The following is a 25,009-nucleotide window of genomic DNA, read 5'->3' as shown; positions in this document are numbered from 1 at the left end:
TCAGCAACGACATTGCTGGCCTCTGCAAGAAGCTTGTCACAGACCCAATAACACAGACACAACACCGTCCTATTGGTATCCAGGTAAATACAGCAGTGTTACCAACCATTGTACCATTCAAAAGGCGCTTCAACTTCAAGAAGGCCCATTGGAACGGGTTCATACGAGCACTTGACTGCAAGGTTAAACACATTAAACCATTACCTGAGCACTACAACCTGTTTGCAAAAGCTGTCCAGAAAACAACCAGAAGGAAGATCCTCTGCGGTTGTAGAGCACACTACATCTCTGGCCTCACCAAGGAGAATGCTGAACCATACTGGGAGTACGTCTCATTGTTTGAATCTGACCCCTTCTCAGAGGAAGCAATATCTACCGGTGAGAAGGTGATGTTAAGTATCTTTCAAGAGTGTCAAAACACCTGGGACACCTTGATAGAGTTATTAAGATCTCACAAAAAAACAGCAAGAAGGAATGGTCTCTCATACACAAACTTGGAGGCGATCCCAAGAAAGCTGCCCAACATCCAAATGTGTCTGCTAACCAAGTTGCACACCAGTTGCTCCTAAATGGAAAAATCAACAAGGAACAACCAAGAGCACAACCAGATAGGAAGAAGTACAGTGATGACCCTGGTTTCACTGGACCATTCACCACGGAAGAGCTGGAAACTGGTATATCTAGTCTAAAACATGGGAAAGCAATTGGTCTTGACAACATAGCAACAGAGCAGATAAAGCATTTTGGACAGCAAACAAAGAACTGGCTCCTACAATTGTTCAACCACCGCCTGGCAAAACATATTTGGCAGAAGGCACATGTATTGGAACTATTAAAGCCCGGAAAAGATCCCTCAGATCCTAAGAGTTTTCGGCCAATTTCACTGCTTTGCCACACCAATAAGCTGTTTGAACGCTTGATAATCAATAGGATAGCACCAACTGTAGATGAGAAGATCATTCCAGAGCAAGCAGGTTTCCGCCCTGGCAAATCAACAACAAGCCAACCGCTCAACCTCTCACAACATATCGAAGATGGTTTTGAGCAAGGGATGGTAACAGGTGCTGTTTTTGTAGACCTGTCAGCAGCATACTATACAGAGAACCATAGACGTCTCCTCTGCAAGATGACAAAAGATATTCACTTAACAGAACTGTTAGAAAACATGCTTCAGAATTGCCGGTTCTATGTTGAACTAGGTGGGAAGTGCAGTCAGTGGCGTATTCAGAAGAATGGTCTTCCTCAGGGAAGCGTGCTTGCACCACTGCTGTACAACATCTACACGAATGACCAAGCTACAGATGGTGTCACATGCCGTTTTATATATGCTGATGACTTGTGTCACTGCCCAAAGCACTGGTTTTAACACTGGAGAAAACGCTTGAGGCCTTGGAGGGACTAACATCCTACTATGAAGAAAACCACCTTCGCACAAACACAATGACGCAAGTTTGTGCATTCCACCTCAGAAACCGTGAAGCCAAACGCCAGCTTAAAGTAACCTGGTGTGGAGCAACACTGACGCATTGCGAGCACCCTATCTACTTAGGAGTCACTCTTGACAGATGCCTCACCTTCAAGAACCACATCGAAAAGACAAAGGCAAAAGTGAGCACACGAAACAACATCCTCAATAAGCCCACTAACACAAAATGGGGAGCAAGCTTGAAAACATTGTGAATCAGTGCACTTGCTCTTTGCTATTCCACTGCTGAATACACCTGTCCTGCATGGGAAAGATCTACTCATGCTGAGAAGATGGATGCCATAATGAATACAAGCTGCCGACTTATCACAGGCTGTTTAAAACCAACAAACACCAACAACCTATATGTCCTGGCAGGTATCGCTCCCCCTGATATAAGAAGAACGGTAGCCAGCAAGAAAGAGCGACTCCGTCAAACATCAGATGAGAGGCACCCTCTACATGGTCATACACCTACACCCAGCCGCCTAAAGTCAAGGAAGAGCTTCATGAACAGTGTTGTTCCATTACAAATCAACCACATCTAAAGCCCGCATCACCTTTTGGAAAGATCGGCTCACCAGTCTCGAACAACCCCCAGTGATGGAAATTCTACCAGATGAAAGCCTTCCCCCAGCAACCTGGAAGTGCCTTAACAGAATTAGGACTGGTGTAGGTCGTTCAAAGGTGTCACTAAGCAAATGGGGATATACAACCAGCCCGACAACTTGTGAATGTGGAACTGAGTCACAGACTATGCAACATCTCCTGCAATGCCTATCGTTAGAGGAACCCTGCACTGTTGTAGATCTTGCTGAATTCAACAACAATGCACAAAAATGTGTCCAGTTGTGGCTGGGCCATGTATAGACTGTCCGTGGACATGATAAGAAGCAGCAGCTCCCTGGCCCTAACCACCACCTCTTCACCATGGACGTCCAATCCCTCTACACCTCCAACACCCACCAGGATGGTCTAAGGGCTCTCCGCTTCTTCCTTGAACAGAGACCTGAACAATCCTCATCCGCCACCACTCGCCTCTCACTGAACAATTTCTCCTTAAACTTGTCTCACTTCCTCCAGATTAAAGTTGTGGCTATGGGTACCTGCATGGGCCCAGTTATGCCTGTCTTATTGTAAGATGTATGGAACATTCCTTGTTCCAGTCTTACTCAGGCCGCCTCCCATAACTATTCTTTCAGTACATCGATGACTGTGTTGTTGCCACTTCATGCTCTCATCTGGCCTGGAAAAATTTATCCAATTTCCACACCTCTCTCAACTTCACGTGGTCCATCTGACACTTCACCTCTCTCTCTGCATTTCTAGTGATGGACATCTACCAATATTCATTACAAGCCCATCAATTTATTTTTTAATAAATTCATTCACGGGATGTGGACTTCGCTGGCTTGGGCCAGCATTTATTGCTCATCCCTAGTTGCCCTTGAAGTGGCGGTGGTGAACTGCCTTCTTGCACCGCTGCAGTCCATGTGGTGTAGGTACACCCACAGTGCTATTAGGAAATGAATTCCAGGATTTTGACCCAGCGACAGTGAAGGAACAGCGATATATTTCCAAGTCAGGATGGTGAGTGACTTGGAGAGAAATTTCCAGGTGGTGGTGTGCCCATCTACCTGCTGCCCTTGCCCCTCCACATGGTTGTGGTCATGGGTTTGGAAGCTGCCGAAGGAACCTTGGTGAATTTTGTAGATGTAGCACTGCTGCTGCGGCTGCTACTGTGCGTCGGTGGTGGAGGGAGTGAATGTTTGTGGGTGTGGTGCCAGTCAAGCGGGCTGCTTTGTCCTGGATGGTGTCAAGCTTCTTGAGTGTTGTGGGAACTGCACTTACCCAGGCAAGTGGGGAGTATTCCACCAACCTGATTCACAAAGCCTGTCCACCATCTACAAGGCACAAATCAGGAGTGGAATTACTTGTCACAGGATTCCTAGCCTCTGACCTGCTCTTGTAGCCATGGTATTTATATGGCTAGTCCAGTTCAGTTTCTGATCAATGGTAACCCCCAGCATATTGCTAGTGGGGGATTCAGTAATGGTAATGGCATTGAACATCAAGGGGCAATGGTTTGTTTCCCTCTTGTTGGAGATGGTCATTGCCTGACACTTGTGCTACACGAATGTTACTTGCCACTTGTCAGCCCAAGCCTGGATATTGTGCAGGTCTTGCTGCATTTGGACGTGGGCTATTTCAGTATCTGAGTCGTCGAGAATGATGCTGAACATTGCACAATCATCAGCGAACATCCCCACTTCTGACCTTATGGTGGAAGGAAGGTCATTGATGAAGCAGCTCAAGATGGTTGGGCCAAGGGCACTACCCTGAGGAACTCCTGCAGTGATGTCCTGGAGCTGAGATGACTGACATCAACAGCTACAACCATCTTCCTTTGTGCTAGGTATGACTCCAACCAGCAGACAGTTTCCCCCCCGATTCCCAATGACTCCTGTTTTGCTCGGGCTCCTTGATGCCACACTTGGTCAAAAGTGGCCTTGATGTCAAGGGCAATCAGTCTCACCTCAATTTGGGAGTTCAGCTATTCTGTCCATGTTTGAACCAAGATTGTAATGAGGTCAGGAGCCGAGTGGCCCTGGCAGAACCCAAACTGGGTGTCAGTGAGCAGGTTATTGTTAAGCAAGTGCCGCTTGATAGCACTGCTGATGACCCCTTCCATCGCTTTACTAATGATCGAGAATAGACTGATTGAGCAGTAATTGGCTAGGTTGGATTTGTCCTGCTGTGTGTACACAGGACATACCTGGGCAATTTTCCATATAGCTGGGTAGATGCCAGTGTTGTAGCTGTACTGAAACAGCTTGGCTAGGGGCCCAGCAAGTTCTGGCGCACAGGTCTTCAGTACTATTGCTGGAATATTGTCAGGGCCCACAGTCTTTGCAGTATCCAGTGCCTTCAGCTGTTTCTTGATATCACGTGGAGTGAATCAATTTGGCTGAAGACTGGCATCTGTGATGCTGGGAACCTCCGGAGGATGCCAAGATGGATCATCCACCTGGCACTTCTGGCTGAATGCTTCAGCTTCATCTTTTGCACTGATGTGCTGGGCTCCTCCTTCATTGAGGATGGGGATATTTGTGGAGCCTCCTCCAGTGAGTTGTTTAAATTGTCCACCACCATTCACGACTGAATGTGGCAGGACTACAGAGCTTATATCTGATTCATTGATTGTGGGATTGCTTAGCTCTGTTTATCACTTACTGCTTATGTTGTTTGGTAGATGAGTAGTCCTGTGTTATAGCTTCACCAAGTTAACACCTCATTTTTAGGTATACCTGGTGCTGCTCCTGGCATGCCCTTCTGCACTCTTCATTGAACCAGGGCTGATCCCCTGGCTTGATGGTAATGGTAGATTGGGGGGGGATATACCAGACTATGAGGTTACAAATTGTGTCTGAGTACAATTCTGCTACTGCTGATGGCCCACAGCACCTCATGGGTGCTCAGTCTTGAGTTGCTGGATCTCTTTGAAATCTATCCCATTTAGCACGGTGGTAGTGCCACACAATACGACGGAGAGTATCCTCAATGTGAAGGCGGGACTACGTCTCCACAAAGGACTGTGCAGCGGTCACTCCTACCGATAATGTCATGGACAGTATCTGCAGCAGGCAGGCTGGTGAGGATCAGGTCAAGTACGTTTTTCCCTCTTGTTGGTTCCCTCACCACCCGCTGCAGACCCAGTCTAGCAGCTATGTCCTTTAGGACTTGGCCAACTCTGGTCAGTAGTGGTGCTACCAAGCCACTCTGGGTGGGGGACTTCAATGTCCATCACCAAGAGTACATTCTGCATGCTTGTCACATTCAGCACTTCCTCCAAGTGGTGTTCAACATGGAGGAGCACTGATTCATCAGCTGAGGGAAGGCGGTATGTGGTAATCAGCAGGATGTTTCCTTGCCCATGTTTGACCTGATACCCGGAGTCAATGTTGAGGACTCCAAGGGCAACTCCCTTCTGACTGTATACCACTGTGCCGCCACCTCTGCCTGGTCTGCCCTGCCAGTGATGGTGTGGTCTGGGACAGTGTGTTTAATATATGATTCCATGAGGATGACTAGTCTGTGAGACAGCTCTCCCAATTTTGACACTAGCCCCCCCCAGATGTTATTAGGGAGGACTTTGCAGGGTTGACTGAGCAGAGATTGCCGTCATCACTTCCGGTGCCTAGGTCGATGCCGGATGGTCCATCCAGTTTCATTCCTCTTTGTGACTTTGTTGCGGTTTCATTTCAGAGGGCATTTAAGATTCAACCACATTGCTGTGGGTAGGCCAGACCAGTTAAGGATGACAGATTTCCTTCCCTAAAAAAGGACATTAGTGAACCAGATGGGTTTTTACAGCAAGCGACAGTGGTTTTGTGGTCATCAGACTTTTAATTCAAATTCCACCATCTGCCGGGGTGGGTTTCGAACCCAGAACATTTACCCTGTGTCTCTGGATTACTAGTCCAGCGACAACACCACTATGCCATCAACTCTCACAGCTACCTCAACTACAGCCCCTCACACCCTGCTTCCTGTAAAGACTCCATCCATTCTATGTTTCTTTGCCGTCGCATCTGTCCTGATGATGCCACCTTCCAAAATGGCACTTCTGAGACGTCTTCCTTTTTCCTTAACTGAGTGTCCTCAACCGTGTCTGCCCCATTTCTTGCATCTCCACCCTCACCTATTCCCTTCCCTCCCAGAAGGATGAAAGGGCCCCCCTTGTCCTCACTTTTCACTCTACCGGCCTCCACACTGAAAGGTTCATCCTCCGCCAACTCCAGCATGATGCCACCACCAAACACATCTTCCCTTCAACCCCATGTCAGCATTCCATAGGGACCATTCCCTCTGCGACACCCTGGTCCACTCCTCCATCACCGGTAACTCCTCTAACTCCTCATCTCCTTCCCATGCAATCGCAGAAGGTGAAACACCTGCTCCATTACCTCCTCCCTGACCAAGGCCCCAAACACTCCTTTCAGGTGAAGCAGTGCTTCACTTGCGGCCTCCTTCAATTTGGTCTATTCTATTGGCTGCTCCCAATGCAGTCATGTCTACATTGGGGAGACTAAATGCAGACTAGCTGACTGCTTTGCGGAACACCTTCGCTCAGTCCACAAGCATGACCCAGACCTTCCTGTCGCTTGCCACTTCAACACAATATTCTGCTCTCATGCCCACATGTCTGTCCCTGGCCTGCTGCAACATTGCAGTGAAGCCCAATGCAAGCTGGAGCAACAGCATCGCGCCTTCCAATTAGGCACTTTACAGCCTTCTGGACTTAACATTGAGTTCAACAACTTCAGACTATGAACTCTCTCCTCCATCTCCACTTTTATTAACTCCAATTTAAAAAAAATTATTTCAATTTTAATTCTCATTTTTATGTTTTATTTATTTTCATTTATTCATTCATCCTTTTTACCAACCCTCCCCACCCCCACAGGGCCATCTGTCACTTGTTTCTATGTTGTGCTTTCACAGAGCACTCACCCTTGTTTTGCTTTTAAACACATTCTGCCACTATCAGTGCCTTCTTTAATCTTCAGTTTCATCTGGTGTCCATGACATATTTGTCAATCTCTCCTTAGCTCCCACCTTTCCGAACCTCCCATCTTGCTTCAGCTGCTACACCCCCTCAAACAGTATAAAATCCATCACATTTCTACTAGCTCTGAAGTCATACAGACTCAAAACGTTAACTCTGTTTCTCTCTACACAGATGCTGCCACATCTGCTGAGTTTTTCCAGTCTTTTATGTTTATATTTCATGAGATGGAACCCCCTTTCCCACGCCACTCCTTCACCCACAAGCTCACCAGCCTAATCTGCTTATTCTTACACCAATTTTCACATGGCTCAAGTAATAATCCAGATATTATAACTCAATGTTCTTTTTCAAATTTAGCTCCTAGTCCCAGCTATTCTCCAAACAGAATTTCTTCCCTATATTATCGGTCTCAACATGGATCCTTCCCCTCTCTGTTCAATAGCCTTTCAAGCCAGTTTGGCATGTCCCTGACCCTGGCACCAGGTAGACAACAAACCATGTGGGACCTTTGATCCTGCTTACAAAGGATGCTCCCTTTCCTCTTTATTATTGAATCCCCTACAGCTTAAAACATTATTACATCTCCAGTATGCATTGAGGCTTCAACTTGGACCATGTCCTCAAGTCTCTGGAACAGGTCTTCAACCCGCAACTTTCTGACTTGGAAGCCAGAGTGCTGCCACTGAGCCAAGCAGGCTGGAATATTGTTCTTGTACAGGTCCTTGGCTGATTTACCAGCATTTTCTAGCCTTCTCCATCCCAGAGAATGTACCGTGCTATTAGCTAAACAGAAGAACCAGAAGCAGTGAGCCATGTGGCCCCTCCAGCTTGCTTCACCATTCAATAAGACCATGGCTGATCAGATTGTGGCCTTAACTTCACTTTCTTGCCTATCCCCATAATCCTCTACTCCCTTGTAGATCAAAAATCTGTCTAATTCAGATTGACTATATTCAATGATCCAGCCTCCACTGTGAATTCTAAAGACTAACCACCCTCTGAAGAAACTTCTCCCATCTGTCTTAAATGGGACACCCCTTATCCTGAAACTGTGCTTGCTAATTCTAGATTCCCCTACAAGGGGAAATATCTCAGCATCTACCCTATTAAGACCCCCCCAAGATCACTCATTCTTCTATACTCCAAAGGCCCAAACCTTTCCTCATAATCAATCCCTTCATCCCAGGATTCAATTGAATGAACCTTCCCTCAACTGCTTCCAATGCAAGTATATACCTTCTTCAACAAGGAGGCCAAAACAGGGACAAATTAAGGGAACACTCTTCAGTCTTGGGTCAGTAATCAGGTGGATAATGAAAAATAAACCACATTGTGACTGTGCAAATCAGAGGCTTATGCTGTCACAAATCCTTTGCAACAAAGCTCCTTGATGGATAGTACTCTCTAGGACTGAACTTTCTAGCAATACTGACAGTAGGAAGATTTAGAAAGTTGTCTCCAATAAAACTCATCCTAAAGAGAGGAACATGGATCAGGATTTCTGAAAAACATACCTTGATGGCTTGTCCAAAATAGCCCTTTCCCAGCACTTCCCCATGGATCAGGTCAGAAGGGCGGAAAATACGATGCATTTTGGAGGCAATTCGCAGGGATTCAGAGCGTCCCAAATCTTTCTTTTGAGAGGCAGGTGATCCAGTGCTTGGTGATTTGTCAATACTGCAGCTTCTCCTGGAGGTGGACAGAGTGCAACTGTCATAACAACTGAGACAGACAATGGCTCAATAAATCAAACTCAATGAGTTTCAAGTCTGTGCTTTGTTACATTAAAATATCAATTATTGAACAGCCAGGAGTGTCATAGTAAGTAACATACAGAAAGACACAGAAGTTACAGATACTTGGTTGAAGTGAAGACAAAGAACTGAAATGAAAAAAACACGAAGAGTCATTGCAGGCTAGGTCAAAAATATTGCCCTGATTAAAAACATTTCTGGATCAATATGGGTTTAAAGAACCACCCAAAACAAAGGACACAAAGCACATTGTTTTCAGTGTACTATAGAGCCCCAGTCAGAGGAGGATAGAAAAGCAAGTATGTCAGCAAATTGCTGAGAAGTGCAGAAAGAATTGGGCAGTAATTTTGAAATCCCCTACTGACTGAGAAAAAAGATGTGGTGGTTGCAGAATTCTTTAAAAGAATAATACTGCCTGAATACATTTTAAGACTGTATGTAGCAGGCAGTTCTGGACTTGGTTTAGGAAACTAAGCTGGGTAGGTGGAAGGGACATCAGTAGCAGAACACTTTGGTTGTAGTGATCATAATTTGGTTAGGTTTAATGTAGTTATGGAAAAGGACTAAGGTAAACAAGGAAACTGAGGAAAGACCAATTTTACTGGCACGATTTGGCAAAATTAGACTAATTTCATTTCAGATTGCTGTTTCCAACGTCAAGAGATGTGGAAGGCTTTCAAGGAAGGAGATAGAGAGGGCTCAGAACAAATATATTCTCACAGAAAAAGGGCGGTATTGCCAAATCTAGACCACCCCCTGGATGTCAAAGGGCACATAGTGTAGGATAAAGGCAAAAAAAGGGAAATTTAAGTCAGATACCTAGCAGTCAAAAATGAGGGAAGCCTACAGGAATATAAGTGCAGGGGTAACATTATAAAGGACATTTGGTAAGCAAAGAGAGGACATGATAAAAAACACTGGCAAGTAAAATCAAGAAAAAACCAAAGATGTTTTAGAATTACTTAAAGAGCAAGAGGCTAACTAGGGAAAAAGAGTAGGGCCCACTAAAGACCAAAAAGGTAACCTATGGATGGTAGCAGAAGATGGCACATGGTTATCAAGGAATACTTTGCAACAGTCTTTACAATAACTGCACTGTCTGCTTGTGGTTAAGGAGCACAAAATACTGGATCGGATAAACATAGTGAGACAGGAAATAATAAAAGATTTAATTTAAAAAGATTTAGGATCCTTGAAAGTGGATAAATGGCCAGGCTCAGATGAAAAGTACCCCAGAGTGCCAAGGGGAGCAAGGGACGAAGTAGTGTTTGACCTGACCATCATTTTCTTACCTCTCTAGCAACAGGCATGGTTCCAGAGGACAGCTAATTTTGTGTCGCTGTTTGAAAAGGGAGAAAGGGGTAGACTGAGTAATTACAGACCAGTCAGCCTAACCACAGTGGTGGGCAAATTATTGGAAAGTCTCTGATGGAGAATATAAAAATTGTCACTTAGGAAGGCACAAATGGAATTCAATCCAGAGAAGTACATTTAGGAAAGGCAAACTTGGCAAGGGAACACGCAATAAACGGTAAGATACAGAGATGTGGAGATACAGAGTGACTTGGAGTGCATGTCTACAGATTTTTGAAGGCGGCTGGACAGTTATATAACGCAGTCAAAAAGGAATACGGCATACTTGCCCTTACTAGTTGAGGAATAGAATAAAAGAGCAGGAAGGTTATGTTGGAATTGTGTAAAACTCCATTTAGAGCATGGCTAGAGTACTGCATACGGTTCTGGTCACCAAACCACAGGAAGGAAGTAAGTGATCACAGAAGAAAGGGTACAAAGGGGATTTACAAGGAATGTAGAGTTTCAGCTGAGAGAAGATTGGGCAGGCTGGAAATGTTTTTTTTGGAACAGAGAAGGCATTTGGTTGAGACAAAAAAAAATTATGAGGGGGTGTAGATAATGGATGAGAATAACCTTATTTCCTGAGCAGAGGTCAATAACAAGGGGGCGTGGGTTTAAAGTAACTGGTAGAAGAATTAGAAGGGAATTGAGGAATGATGTTTTCCATTCGAGGTGGAGAGGTCTGGAACATTCTGCCTGAAAGATGGTTGAGGCAGAAACCCACACTGCATTCAAAAAATTAAATGGATATGCACTTGAAGTGCCATAACGTACAACGTCATTGACCAAGAGCTGGATGACTTTCTTTGGTTGGCAAATATGGATGGTCTCCTTCTGTGCTGTAAATGTATCTGATCTTCTATGTAATTTGCAGTTCCTTTGCAAACATTGCCATCGGATCTTTATACCTATTCTAACTACTAGAGTTGGAGATGCCTTCTACAATCGCATTCAAAAATAAATATTTCTGAATTCCTTCCTTTGTAATTAAGTCTGCCATTTTCTCCATTATTAAGCTCATGATAGAAAGATTGATAATTCCCAGGATCATGCTAGGAGGTTTTATTTAAAAAGGACTTTTTTTTTGTGAAGTGTTTTGATTTCACGCGAACAACGATACTGGGCAGAACAGAGAAAACAACAGGAAATTTACAGGTTCACCTTCTTGGCTAATGTACAGCTTCTTTCAGTTCCCTTAATGGCAAGGCTAATTCAAATGCTTCAAATTCTGTCAGATCGTTATCTGTGTCACTCCAAACCAATCACGAAAGAGGCAAAGGATAGATCAAGGATGAGTAACACTAACTTTATACCCCCAAGTTGTGGAGAGGTAGCTATCTTTCACTTGATGCTTCCCTGCAGCCAAGATTGAGAACTTAAAGGAATGGAGGATTGAATGGCATTGCAACAGCAAGAATGAAATCTTGAATAAAAGTTTGCATCTTTCAAATAGCCAGCATGAGGGGCTGAATTATCTCCTCCTTTGCGATGATTTTGTGCAACTTTAAAAGCCAGATTATAAGATGGTGTAAGTTAAGAAACAGCAATTCAAGCAGACATTTAGTACAAACTATAATAATAATAATATGACCTTACTTGATGGGACGTTTTTTGACCGTGCTACCTTCTCCATTCGGGGCACTTGATCTCTGTGGGCTGTAAACGTCTGACATGGGGCTGATGGTCTCCACTTGGTCCTCTAGCAACACATCATGTGGATCATGCTCAATGGTTAATTGGAGCAAACGACTAGTTTCTTGAATCAGGAGGTCAATCTGAGGTGGTCAAACATCACACGATCAAAACGGTACCAGCTTCAGAATCCACAAACAGAAAAACTTCTCACAGGATAAGGCATGGTCAAGGGGGAATGTCAGGATCACTTTACAGTAGATCACATCATCCTCCAGCTGTATTTGTCAGTATTACTCCCCTCAGTAGAGGTTGTTGACTGTATAGGTGACATTTTCTATTGTCTACACCCTCTTCCCCCAGCTATGTAGGACTAGCTTATCCCATTTCACCCATTAGGTGATCCCTCCCAATTCTCTCTCTCTTTCTCAATATATGGCCGGTGGCTCCTGTTCTATCCCACCACTTGCAGCTACTTCGTGCTACTCCTCCATACTTTGCATGATAGATGGACAGATTATATACACATACAAAGCTCGCATCTCCCTTTCTCTCCACTATACACATGTGGCATTTCTCATTGACTACTTAATACAGTTTCCATCATTCCTTTCCCCCTCATGCAGATAACAATCCAACTCTGTTCCCATCCCATTATAAGGCTGGTATACATATTCACCACTACATCAAGTTGGCATATTTCACTTCCATCTTCTCACTATATGTAGTTGGAATCACCAATATTTTCTTACCAAATGCAGCTGCTCACTCACTCTTCCCTACCCCGCTTTGTAGGACTGACATTGACCATTTCTACCTCTCCAAAATATGGATCTGACACTCCCATATCTAAAGTCTATGGCCCAGATTTTGCGCCACAGTGGAAATGCTCTTTTGGAAGTGGCTGAAAATCATAAGGCCCCGCCCCCAACACACCCCCACAAACACAGCATTCCCATTTTCACAGGGTGGGAATGGGGCAGGGTGAGTCTTATGCAAGTGCAGTTTACAGAGGCAGTTGGCCATTTAAATCATTAACTGCCTGCACTGAAGTGGGATTTTGGTAGCCTTGGAGTGTGAATCCCAAAGTGTGCAGATTGGACCTGGCAAGAACAGGATTTTGTGGATTCATTTGGATAGTCAGGGTACCCCTTTGGAGAGATAGGATACCCCTTTAGATCTGGACCTGGGGCATCTTTGGGGGAGTCAGGTGCCCTTTGGGATTGTTAAAAGTAGGCATGTGTAAAAAGTGCATAATTCTTTACTGTCAAGTTCATTACACCTGTCACGAACACCTGCCAAAGGGAGTTGTCAAGCCATTTAAAAATCCTGCCCTTTAAATCTTTGAAAAAAAGATCTGGAGTGTTTAAAAAAAATTGCTTGCTATTTCACTGTCTGTTGACATAAGCCTCAGGGCTTCCATTACTGGATTGGTGCTGCATGACTGATTTCACAACAATCCATTATCACCAGTGGGGTGCCTGCCATTTCACAATTTGATTGACAGCTTCAAGTGGTTACAGATTTTGAAGTGGGACTATAAATTCCAATTCCTGCTGTTAAGGGATTGTGTGTACTCGAATGAAACGATTGTTGTTATAAAGGCTTTAATTAGCTGTAAAAATGCAAATATAATAAGTGGGTTTTTACGAATTAATGTATTTTTCTCAATATATTGAAATCTGCAACAGAGACTTGGAACTTTATTTTATCTAATCTCTGCCTAGGTCCCAAGGTCCACCCAGCCCACCTTTGCACCCGATAGCTGCCCTCAGTTCTTCCAGAGTCACCCACCCCATCTTCTAATCCAGCCCCACAATCCCAGACCAAAAATCCTACATCTGGGCACCCATTTTTAAAGGTTGGGTTCCTGGAGCTGGAAATTTTCCCAACTCTGCACACCCAACTTGCGGGAAAAGTCCAGGCCTATGTCTCTCCCCGACTATCTGAAGCTGGCTCCTCCTAGTCTCCCTACCCTACTTTGTAGTTGGCATTTTCCTTTCTTCCCCAAGAGACTCATTTAATTATGGGCAGTTTCATTCAATAGGCTTACATTCATTTTAACTGCATGAAGTCTGATTAAGTGCTTATTAGGATATTACAGATGGAGAAAGATACTGTAACGTGCTGATTTTCTGCTTTCTCTTCTCAGCTTACCTCATCCAGAGGCACATTCCTGATTGGTGTTCCATTGATTTCCAGGATCCTATCACCAACGTGAATGGAGTTTTTCACATCTGGACTGATGCAGTCCGCGTCAACTCTACAACAAAAAAGGGCATCATAGAAATGAGTTTCTGACAGGAGGGAACTACAAAATTATTCTCGGCTAGATCACTGGTACCTGCAAGGTTTGGCTCAAGCTTCTCAGTAGTTAGGTATGCCCACTGGAGGCCCATGAAGTCAGCCCACGTTATGACACAGCAGTTGGTAAAGGCTGAGTTATTTAAAATCCCAGAGGGAAACTTTAAACAACTGTCATAGCCTACATTTGCAACTGGTATGTTTGAGATGCGGCCCTGAATTCAGAAATGAAATCACCAAGCCGTGAGTTTTTTTTAAAAAAAAACAAATTAAATTGAAAACATTTATTGATTTAACAAAAAAATTAAACATACACGTGTCTACGAATTACTACCATAAAAAAAACTTTTAAACAAATCCCCAAATTAATCACTCCTAGGTAAATCTTCAAGGCAACAATAACCCATAGACTTTAAAAAGGAACCAGGCAAAACACATTTTATCTTACGAATTCAAAACGAGGTCCCATGTAATTTGGCTCCTTTGCATAGTGGTAGGCTTACAGGCGGCATGCCTCTGACTTACCTACACAAAAAATTCTTTTCTGTATATACCTGGCCTTCCCTTTGAATGCAAATTCTCATTGTATCACTAGGCGCTTTTAATTCCACCTCTTTTAACAATAAAACCTCTTTCATAGTACCAGTTTTATTAGTAATATCAACATATTGCTTGGTGTCTCCTAGCTAAGTGCGAGATTTCACCCCCAGTCTTTGAATGGTTTAAACAAAATACAAATTTACCCTCTAACTTACAGTTTAACATCTCAAAACTGCTACACATCAAAGCACCCAGACTAGCTGGCATTAATCCATTTAAGACACACACTCACACCCACAGACACAGACCCTACAAGTCCAATTTTAAATCATTTCCAATAACACTATATACATTAATATCTTCAAGACACCAAATTTTGTGGACAGAAACAGTAGAATTTTCTCTGCAATGGGACACCCAAATCTTTGAAAACATATTAACTGTAATGACTATACAAGCTAACCTTCAGTATACATTAGGTCAACCACATGCATTATAAAGAGTAAACTAAATCTATGCTAAGAGATAAACAAATGCTGCATAATACTTGGAAATATATTGTCCATGTCGTTAATCCCCTTGAAGGGGAATGGAACCAAGGGAACCAAATAAATTTACTGTGGTGATGGACATCAATAACAAGTTAATTTATTACACCACATCATCCCTCATCAGTATTCTTAACCACTAAATATAGTTACTAACCAATGTTCCTGTTAAGCTGCACATGCACAGCAACCTGAAAGTAACTACACAGGCCTCTATTTAACTGTGTGCACACAACTGTGCAAAAAATTTAAAGACACCGTGCATTGAAAAACCTGTCTGTGTACAATGAGATTTTAAAAGAAACATTGTTCAGAATCTCAGAATTGTTACAGCATAGGAGGCATCATTCAGCTTGTTGTGTCGGCACCGGCTCTAAAACGAGCAATTCACTTTGTGCTATTCCCCCCAACCTTCTCCTCATAACCCTGCACATTCTTCCTTTTCAAATAATAATCCAATTCCCCCTCAAATGCCTTGACTGAACCTGCCTGCACCACACTCAGGCAGTGCATTCCAGATCATAACCACTCACTGCGTGAAAGAGTTTCTCATGTCTCCAATGCTTCTTTTGCCAATTACCTAAAATCTGTTCCCTTTGTTCTTGATCCTTCCACCAGTGGGAACAGTGTTTCCCCAATCTAATCTGTCCAGACCCATCATGATTTTGAATACTTCTATTAAACCTCCTCTCAACCTCTTCAAGGAAAACAGTTCCAACTTCTCCAATCTTGCTACATAACTGAAGTTCCTCATCCCTGGAACCATTCTTGCACCCTTTCTACTTTAAAACAGTGGCACTTTCCACTCTCCAACGATGTAGTGAGAGTTACTCCCCTTCATATACATTGGCCCTTCCCACTAACCTTCCTCAATATATAGTTGGCATGTACTACTCTGCTTCAGTATTTATGGTTGCGATTTGCTATTCTTTATGCTATATATGATTGCCACCTCCCATCTCGGTTTCTGAAGAGATCAAGAGATATGGGGAGAAGGTAAGCAAAGGAGTTTAATGTGTTATAATACATCTATGTATTGCTAAGTCTATTGACCACTCATTTATAAGCAACTGGCCATTTCCTGCCTTCAATAATCTACTTATTCAAATAAATGTTCCGACAGCTCCAGGCAATACTCTGAATAAAAGCAAACAAATCACCACTGTACACACAAGCCACACTAATGCCATGGCTACTAGGTTAGAGGCTGGCTGTTCTGCAGCTCTTGAGTTCCCAAAGCCTAACCAAGAGGGAAAAGTCAGGAATGATGGAATTCTCTCCATGTGCCTAGAGCTTCAACAACACTCGAAGCTTGACACTATTCAGGATAAAAATGCAGCCACTTGATTGGCACCCCATCCATTGGCTTAAACATAGACTTCCCTCTACCGTCAGTAAAACATGGCTGCATGGCTGTATGTTATACAGAATATATTGCAGTGACTCACTAAGGCTTCTTCAGCAGCACCTTTCAAACCAATGATCTTCACCACCTAGAAGGACAAGGGCAGGTGCATGGGAATACCTATCCCTGCAAGCAACACACCAACCTGATTTGGATACATATTTCCATGACTTCACGATCATTGGGTCAAAATCCTGGAAATCTAACAGTATTGTACGAGTACCTTCACAAAATGAACTGCAGCAGTTCACAAAAGGGCCCATCACCCCTACCTCAAGGTCAGGTAGGGATGGGCAATAAATGCCAGCCTTGCTAGCAATACTCACATTCGAGAAAACTCATTCTTACAAAGAATAGGTGAAGAAAAGGCTATTTATCTTCTGATTTCTTCTCCCAACATTGTGATAGAGAGATTGTCGAGATAACAAGGAATGGAGTCGAACAGCAGCTAATTTAGAGAAAATTCCAACAATTAACTGCATAAATGGTCTCAAGATGTAGTTGGACCACTTTCTCACAAGGAGTACTAAACAATGCACTTTAACAGAAAGGCTGGGTTAGCATCTAAATGTTTTCCAGCTGTGATTCAGTCCTCCAATGTCCCATGAGTATCAGTATGGGAAATCAGGAAGTTCAGTAACCAATAAGAAAACAAAAGCAGATACACAAATATTAGGTTGTGTGAATCTAACATTAAAACTAGATTTCCATCCCTTCTGAAGCAGTCCTTTTGCATATCGGAAAAAATAAACACAAAAGTGAGTGCATAATACTCCTGCCACCACTCAGAAATTCAGACTGCTGCTCCTGACCTGTACGAGTGCAAAACACCAACTAGAATGTGTGTAAAATCTCATTACTGTAGAAATCCCTACGGTAGTCCAGCAAAGCGACTGCTACTACACTTTCTCACAGCTTCTCCCAGAACCAGCTGTGACACCAAAACTTCTCCGGTGTCCAGATGTTTGACATTACTCAAATCAAACATGTTGAATATGTTCCCGATTTACTAATAAAAATTAATGGTTTCTTTTCCTGAAAAGCTTGATAAAATCTGAAATTAAGCTGTTGTTAATTCTGTACTGTAATTGTTGGCTCCATCTTTTGCTGCCTATTTGATGCCACTCAGATCTGGCAGTACTAAGGCTCACCTCACAATGTGTGGCAGATTGAGGGTTACTATACCCCAGAACCAAATTTCTGCTCATGCTGGGGCTACAGGTTTCCATAGCGACCAGTGATCCTGGTAGGTGAGGCCATTTTGAGCTACACATTCAAGCTGCTGTCAGATTTCAAGGCTGACCTCCCGATTAATCAGGCCATAAAAAAAAAATCTGGAGCCAAGGCATAGGGGCTCCCTACTTCAACCGGCAGTGTTGATGGGTGCACTACAACCAGATTCAGCATCTCTTGCTCAGGAGGGCAAGGATCAGTTAGGGTCCAGTGTCTGCTACCCAACTGAGAAGTGGATGGGTGTGGTCATTGGGAGAGGACAGGGTTGACCTCGACAGTGAAGCCCTCCATGACCAAATATCCCCCCCAAAGATTCACCAGCTCCACATTCAGTCAGTATCCGCTCAGGATGAAGTCCTGTAGATACCACATACAGCTATAAACCAGCACCTTGAGAGAAGAAAACAAAGCTCAGGCTACTGACCTGGCCCATCACTCTATCCCCACCAACAGAGGTGAAATCACTGGTTGCAGAATGGCTGCAAACTGTCAAAGTGTAGGTATTCATAAACACCTCACCCAGCACGAGGGGTAGTAACAATCCCTTCCCCATTATAGCGACCGTTCTCACTTACTCCTTGACCCGTACGGTGTGCACATGTTCTGAAGAGGAACTCCTGGGACTGCAGGGCTGATCGATAGACACAGAGAAGCCTCGCTTTCCCTCCGTGGAGGCTGGGATTGAAACCAACGTCACAGTGTGTGGGATTGGCGGACAGGGAGAGTCTGGGAGGATCTGCTCAATCACAGGAGTGACTATTGTCTGGTAATAGCAGCAACCACTGCAGGAGAAACAAGTAACAAGTGAAATACATGAATATAAAACAGCAATCTAGATGGTTACCAAACTGTGTGAAAGATTAAAAATAGTGTATTTGAGATACGAGCCAGTGTGGCTTCATACTAGACCAGCTCATGTTCAGTACCTGATCTGTGTCAAGAAAGCTAATCTCAACTTGAGGAAGAGGGATGGAGAGAAAAACAGCAACATCTGTTGCTGCCCCTTGCAGAGTCAGTATTAGGTAAGGAGTGGATCAGGCTAGATGTGATGCCTTTTGTGGTTGATTAGCAAGAGGTGGGGAGGGAGAAAACTGGCAACAAGGAAAACTGTCTCAAATTATTTGTCTAAAATGTAGCTTGCTAATGATGCCTCAAACACTACATACTATATCCAAGCTGCTTCCACGCTGATCCTCTCGATGTAATCAGTCCTACTAAGAGAGAATGGGTCTTCCTGTATTTAGAAGAAGAGTAGTCAAAAACCAAAGAATAACGTAAACATCTTTAAGTTTATGGATAGAAGACCTGGAACAAATTGCATGCGTGCATGCAGGTATCGTCAGTACAATCCAATCCATACAGGAACAACATAACACTGAAATCTGACACATCAGGGAAGTGCTCAATACTTCAGTTATTTAACACTGACAGCTAAGTGCTGGTAAAGTGCAACTGGCCATCCCTCCAATACTGAAAACCCAGGACTGGTGCTCGCTGCTCTTTGGCTATCAGACAAAATACCAATCCAACTATTACAGCAGTACAAATAAATCAAACTATCTAAATCACAAAACTCGAAGAATTATCTCCTGTTATCAGCTTATCGTGTGATACAGGGTATAACAGACATTGCTTAGGGTCTGAAGTATCTGACCCCCACACTCCGTTCTTACCAGTAGAGTTTGGAGCGTTCAACCAATGCATATGTGTCTCCATCTCCAATAAATGCACCGCACTTCAGGCACACAAAGCATTCTGGGTGGTACTTGTGTTCTCCAGCCACCTGAAAGATTAACCAGCAAAGATTCACACAATGCAGATTGATACAGCCAGCTGGTAACATGGCACTGCCAAGGATGACTGGAAGTGCTCAGGCTATTGGTGGCATTGATAATATTGATGGGGAGGGGTTGAGGTGCTTACCTTCTTGGAACACCTGATGTCGACAGAACGATTGGGGGTGCTGGTGTTTCGGGGGTCCATACCGCCAATCCCAAAGACTAAACTCCCTCAGGTCACCTACTACCTCAACTATTTTTAATTATCCTTTTAAATTTTCCACACAGTCTTCTTTCTTGGGCAGAATTCCACACATACACCAGGCTCTTCATCAGCTACTCAAACCTAAACTGCCTGCACACCTCCCCTCTTCTAGGATTGGTTCCTTATTCTTTTATTATTAGAGCTCAATTTATATATTATTTTAAAGGACCTTGCATAATCTCTTCTCCGAGCTCACTCACCTCAGGTAAGCAACTCTCAGTTTTCAACTTTGCAGGGTTCAGATACTTTAAGCAAAGTTCATAATTGTCCATTTCAGCACCATCTCCAATGCCATATTGGTGACATGAATGGGGCACAGTTCACCCAGTGTCTTTAATCTGTATCACTTTCTGAGATTTACATTCTGCCCCCAAGTGTACGTTCCAGTACCCAGTAATCCATTCTTTACTGCAAACTAGGGTTATTATAGGCCTTGGAAATTAGCAGGGCTTGGGGGAGGTTGTAGGCATTCCATGTGTTTCTGTGCCAACAAGGAAGGAATGGAATTCAACTCATTTTACTCCAGCTTCACAACCTCAGAACTGCACTCACTTGTGTTCCTGTGAGCAGTTACACATGATGATTCCATGAGTTTTATATCTGACAATCATCCCTCCAATTCATCCTTATTTTAGAAGGTCTGGAGACTGATCAGTGAAAGGGCTGCAGAGGGGTTCAGAGCGGTGTTAATATGTGGATCCTTGCATTTCAGAAAACACGTGCAACCTATTGCTGCCCCACCCACAGTACAGGCCACTTACCATGATCAGCCCTTTGGTGATGCGCTCACAGCAGCCGTGACACAGCTCCCCAAACCGGGCCCAGTAATCCTTTTTACAGTAGAGCCGACCCTCCTTCTCATAATACCAGTGGGAGAGTGAAATGTTACACTCACAGCACCTATACAGACAGAAACAGGGGATATTAGCAACAAAGGATAGCCCAGGTTACCAGTCCGAGCTCCTGTACTGCACTCCCTCTAGGTAATGAGCTTAATACCACCCGCGCTCATGCTCTAGAAACTGCTGAGCTACAAACCCAAATACACGAATAAAACATAACACAAAGAACACACTGAACAGCAGCCCAGTGAAATAGAATTTGAATGCATTAACACCATATGGTTCAAGGTGGTAGCAGCTCACCTTCAAGGGCAATAAACACCAGCCTTGCCAGCGATGCCCACATCACAAGAAGGACAAGTGCAAAGATCAGGACTCTTGTGAATAGGCCGGGTGATCTCTGGCACCAAGCAAGTACTGAAGTAAAAAACTGACATCAGTTCCAGACTCTGTGCATCTGACCAATCCTACAAATCTGCCAGTCGTTCTGGAATACACTGCAATCCAAGTCAGGATGACATTGTCATGAAAGCTACTGACATCAAAGGAATGTACTTGCAGACATTGCTACATCAGAGAGGGGAGGGTGGAGAAGACCCCAATGCAGTTAATAGCTAATTACACTGGAAATAGTTGATAACAGAATGATCTGGAGAGCTGCAAAGGCTGTAAAGAATGATGAAAATTATTCACAGCTCATTCCGTTTGAACTGGACACTCAGGTCTTTAAATGAATTATCCAGATTTTTCTAAGGTGCAAATCAGATACCAAGCTCCTAACTTTTAAAAATGAACTCTTTTCCACTTTTACTTTGAGCCCTATCATATGGACACAATAATTATGGTGCCGATTAAAGTTTGATTAATTTTCATCATCAGTGCACAGGCTGTGACTTCCCCACTAATTCTAATCTTGCCCCTCCCTCTGCCAGCATCAATCACTATAGCTGCATTTTGTATAGTTAAACATCCCACGCAGGGAGCATCAGAGGGTCTGGGATTAGCAGAAAGATTCGGCAGTCAGACAATGAACACTGCAGGGCTTTGATGTGCTTCTCTGCAGACAAACAAGGATTGTCAGGCAATTGTACATCCATTTCTCCCACCTCTTATATGACAGAGAGCAACATCCCAACTGCCAGGCTAAGGAAGCGACCCTTTGCAGGGTTAATTTCATAGAAGCTTCAGAAATTGGATCTCTCAAAGGTGGGAGTAAAGCACAGCTCTGACCCATGACCTCTGGACCAACTGGCGTCTTTGAGGTCAATGCAGTGATTACCCCTTCCCTCCCTGTCTGCAGTCGGCAGCACTGGCTGGCCAACCATATAAGCACCCTGAGTGAGTGAGAATAGTTCTGAAAAGGAACTGACACAAGCAGTCAATCCTTTTCTAGCTGCAGGCACAGTGGTAAATACTGTTAATTTTCTATCTTGACAGAGAAAGGGATAATCAGAGCAATTACAGGTCAGTTAGCCTAACCTCAGTGGTGGACAATTTGCAGGAAAATTTTCTGAGAGGCAGTATAAATCATTTAAAAAGGCATAGATTAAAAAAGCACAGTCAACATGGATTTAAGGTTGTGTCTGGCTAACTTCATTGAATTTTGAGGTTAACAAGGAGGGTCAAGGGTAGCACATTTAATGTAGTCGACATTGTTTATAAAACAAGACATTTAGCATGATCCCAATCACCACCTGGAAATTCCCCTCCAAGTCACACATCTTGACTTGGAAATATATTGCTGTTCCCTCACTGTCACTGGGTCAAAATCCTTCAACTCTCTCCCCAACAACACTGTGGATGTACCTACACCACATGGAATGCAGCAATTCAAGAAGGCTGCTAACCATCACCTTCTCAAGGGCAATTAGGGACGCTATAAATGCTGCCCTAATTGCATCAAAACTGGGTCTATTGTTTTTGTCAATGAAAAGTTTGCATTCAATATAAAAATTGATAGTGCAGTTGCTAAAGAAGAAGAAAACTGTAGACTGCAGGAAGATATCAATGGACTGATCAGATGGGCTGAAAAGCAGCAACTGGAATCAATCTGGAGAAATGTGAGGTAATGCATTTGGGGAGGGCAAACAAGAGGAGGGAAATACACAATGAATGGTAGGATTGTGCGAACTGTAGGGTGGGATTAGGCTGGGTAGTGCTTCCAGCTGTCATTAACACGACGGGCCAAATGACTATATTTGCTTGGTTTCAGTTGTTCCACTTACAAACTGCAACTTGGCCTCTGGTCACTAGTTTGACAATAAACGAAAGATGATTAAGGATCGTACCACATCTAGATGGAATCGGTGCCACCTAAAGAGGGACAGCAATGTCACGCAGCCAGCTGCGCACAGGGCAGTTTTCAGGCTGCCAATGCCTCTGGTGCTCACTAGACAGGTTAGGTCTTCAGTGGAAATACTAAAAATATATTACATCAGCCACCAGAACTTCCAGTTTTGAAAATAGAAATGCTCTTTCCCTTGATTTATTTCTATGAAACCACAAGTCCACGGTCCTGACGTCATCCAATCATAGAGGACATGGTGTGGGGGTCCTGCCAATCCTCTGACTGTAAGCAATCTATACTACCATGAGCTGTTACCAATTTTGCAGCTTTTTGACAAAGTCCCTGAAAACAGATGCTACAGCTAAATATCACCCACAGCTTGCTTCACACAAGAGACAATATAAAAAGACTGGAATAGTTGTGATAATTACCTTAGAAAAATCACTTCATCATTACATTAGCCTGGTTTATAACGTGATTCCCCCAAAAAAATGACCCAATCTCCTGCCTCATAATCCCACCAAAACTTCCTGAATACTCAGGGAGGATTAAGGGCTGGTCAAATGCAACTTCTGTACTGCAGCTAGAGATATATCTGTACACTTAACTTTACAGCTTTTGAATGGCAAGTGTTTTTGGCTAATTAACTGCGATCCAATGCTATCACTGTCTGATCCAAAATACAGACAGGATGGAGTAGTTCCAAGTACAGGTCTGACCATGGACCCCAAATAGCCAAGACACATACAAGTAGAAATGGGGCTGGTTATGCAGACTCAAATCTAAATCCAACCTACAATTTGAGCTTTCCCAGCTGCCCAGCTTTCCAATGACCAATTGCTGGCAACCACACTACCAACCTGACTCAATAGTCTATGTGGCCTGGAACTTTACACATGCCACCCAGCCAGCTGTGGAAACACACACTTAAAACAGAAATGAAGGAATAGAATTAAAAAGCAAAAAACATTGGCAAAGGCTAAGATCCCCTAACTAACATCTGAGAACTTGTGCCAAAAATTGGAAGAGCTGGCCCAGACAAGTCATGCAATCACCCTTCCATGTTAACGAATCACACCTTACAGCCAGACATCACCATCACCATCTCTGGTTATGTCCTGTCCCACTGGCAAGACCCGCCAGAGGTGATAGCACAGTGGTAGAGAGTTGGGAGGGAGTTGCCTTGGGAGTGCTCAACATTGGCTCCAAGTGGTTGATCCATCTCAGCCTCCACCAGAGGTTCCCACCATCACAGGTGCCAGTCTTCATGCCAGTTGATATCATGTGGAGGGAATCTAAGAAATGGCTGAAGGCTCTGGATATAACAAAGGCTATGGGCCCCGACAATATTCCGGCAATAGTGTTGAAGACTTGTGCTCCAAACTTGCCACACCCCTAGCCAAGCTGTTCTAGTACAGCCAAGCACTGGCATCAATCCGACAATGTGGAGTTGCCCAGGTATGTCCTGTACACAAAGCAGAACAAATTCAACCTGGCCAATTACCACCCCATCAGTCTACTCTTGACCATCTGCAAAACTATTTAAGCTGTTTAGTGGTACTTATTCACCAATAGCCTGCTCACTGACACTCAGTTTGGGTTCCGCCAGGGCCACTCAGCTCCTGACCTCATTACAGCCTTGGTTCAAACATGGACAAAAGAGCTCAATTCCCGAGGTGAGGTGAGAGTGACTGCCCTTGACATCAAGGCAGCATTTGACAAACTATGGCATCAAGGAGTCCTAGCAAAATTGGAGTCAATGGGAATAAGACATAGGAGCAGAAATTAGGTCATTCGGCCCATCGAGTCTGCTCCACCATTCAATCATGACTGATAAGTTTCTCAACCCCATTCTCCCGCCTTCTCCCCGTAATCTTTGATCCCCTTACCAATCAAGAACCTACCTTGGTCTTAAATACTCTCAATGACCTGGCCTCCATAGTCTTCTGTGGCAATGAATTCCATAGATTCACCACTCTCTGGCTAAAGAAACTTCTCCTCATCTCTGTTCTAAAAGGTCTTCCCTTT

At 43.8% G+C, this 25,009-nt stretch overlaps 1 protein-coding gene across 4 annotated transcripts in view; it reads right to left on the bottom strand.

Moving 5' to 3' along the window:
- The window catches only part of limk1a (LIM domain kinase 1a), a 71,556-nt gene that overhangs the window by 24,268 nt on the left and 22,279 nt on the right, over positions 1–25,009 (bottom strand). For all 4 annotated transcript variants that reach the window (XM_041197531.1, XM_041197532.1, XM_041197534.1 and 1 more), the window contains 6 exons: positions 20,614–20,752; positions 19,483–19,592; positions 18,385–18,591; positions 13,937–14,042; positions 11,744–11,922; positions 8,552–8,726 (listed from right to left, as the gene is read on the bottom strand). In XM_041197531.1, coding sequence (XP_041053465.1) covers positions 8,552–8,726; positions 11,744–11,922; positions 13,937–14,042; positions 18,385–18,591; positions 19,483–19,592; positions 20,614–20,752 — 916 coding nt within the window. The remainder of the gene's footprint in view (positions 1–8,551; positions 8,727–11,743; positions 11,923–13,936; positions 14,043–18,384; positions 18,592–19,482; positions 19,593–20,613; positions 20,753–25,009) is intronic.

This window comes from Carcharodon carcharias, chromosome 10 (genome assembly GCF_017639515.1).
Source record: "Carcharodon carcharias isolate sCarCar2 chromosome 10, sCarCar2.pri, whole genome shotgun sequence".
NCBI classification, from domain to species: domain Eukaryota; kingdom Metazoa; phylum Chordata; class Chondrichthyes; order Lamniformes; family Lamnidae; genus Carcharodon; species Carcharodon carcharias.
This window is presented reverse-complemented; position numbering and strand designations above follow the sequence as displayed.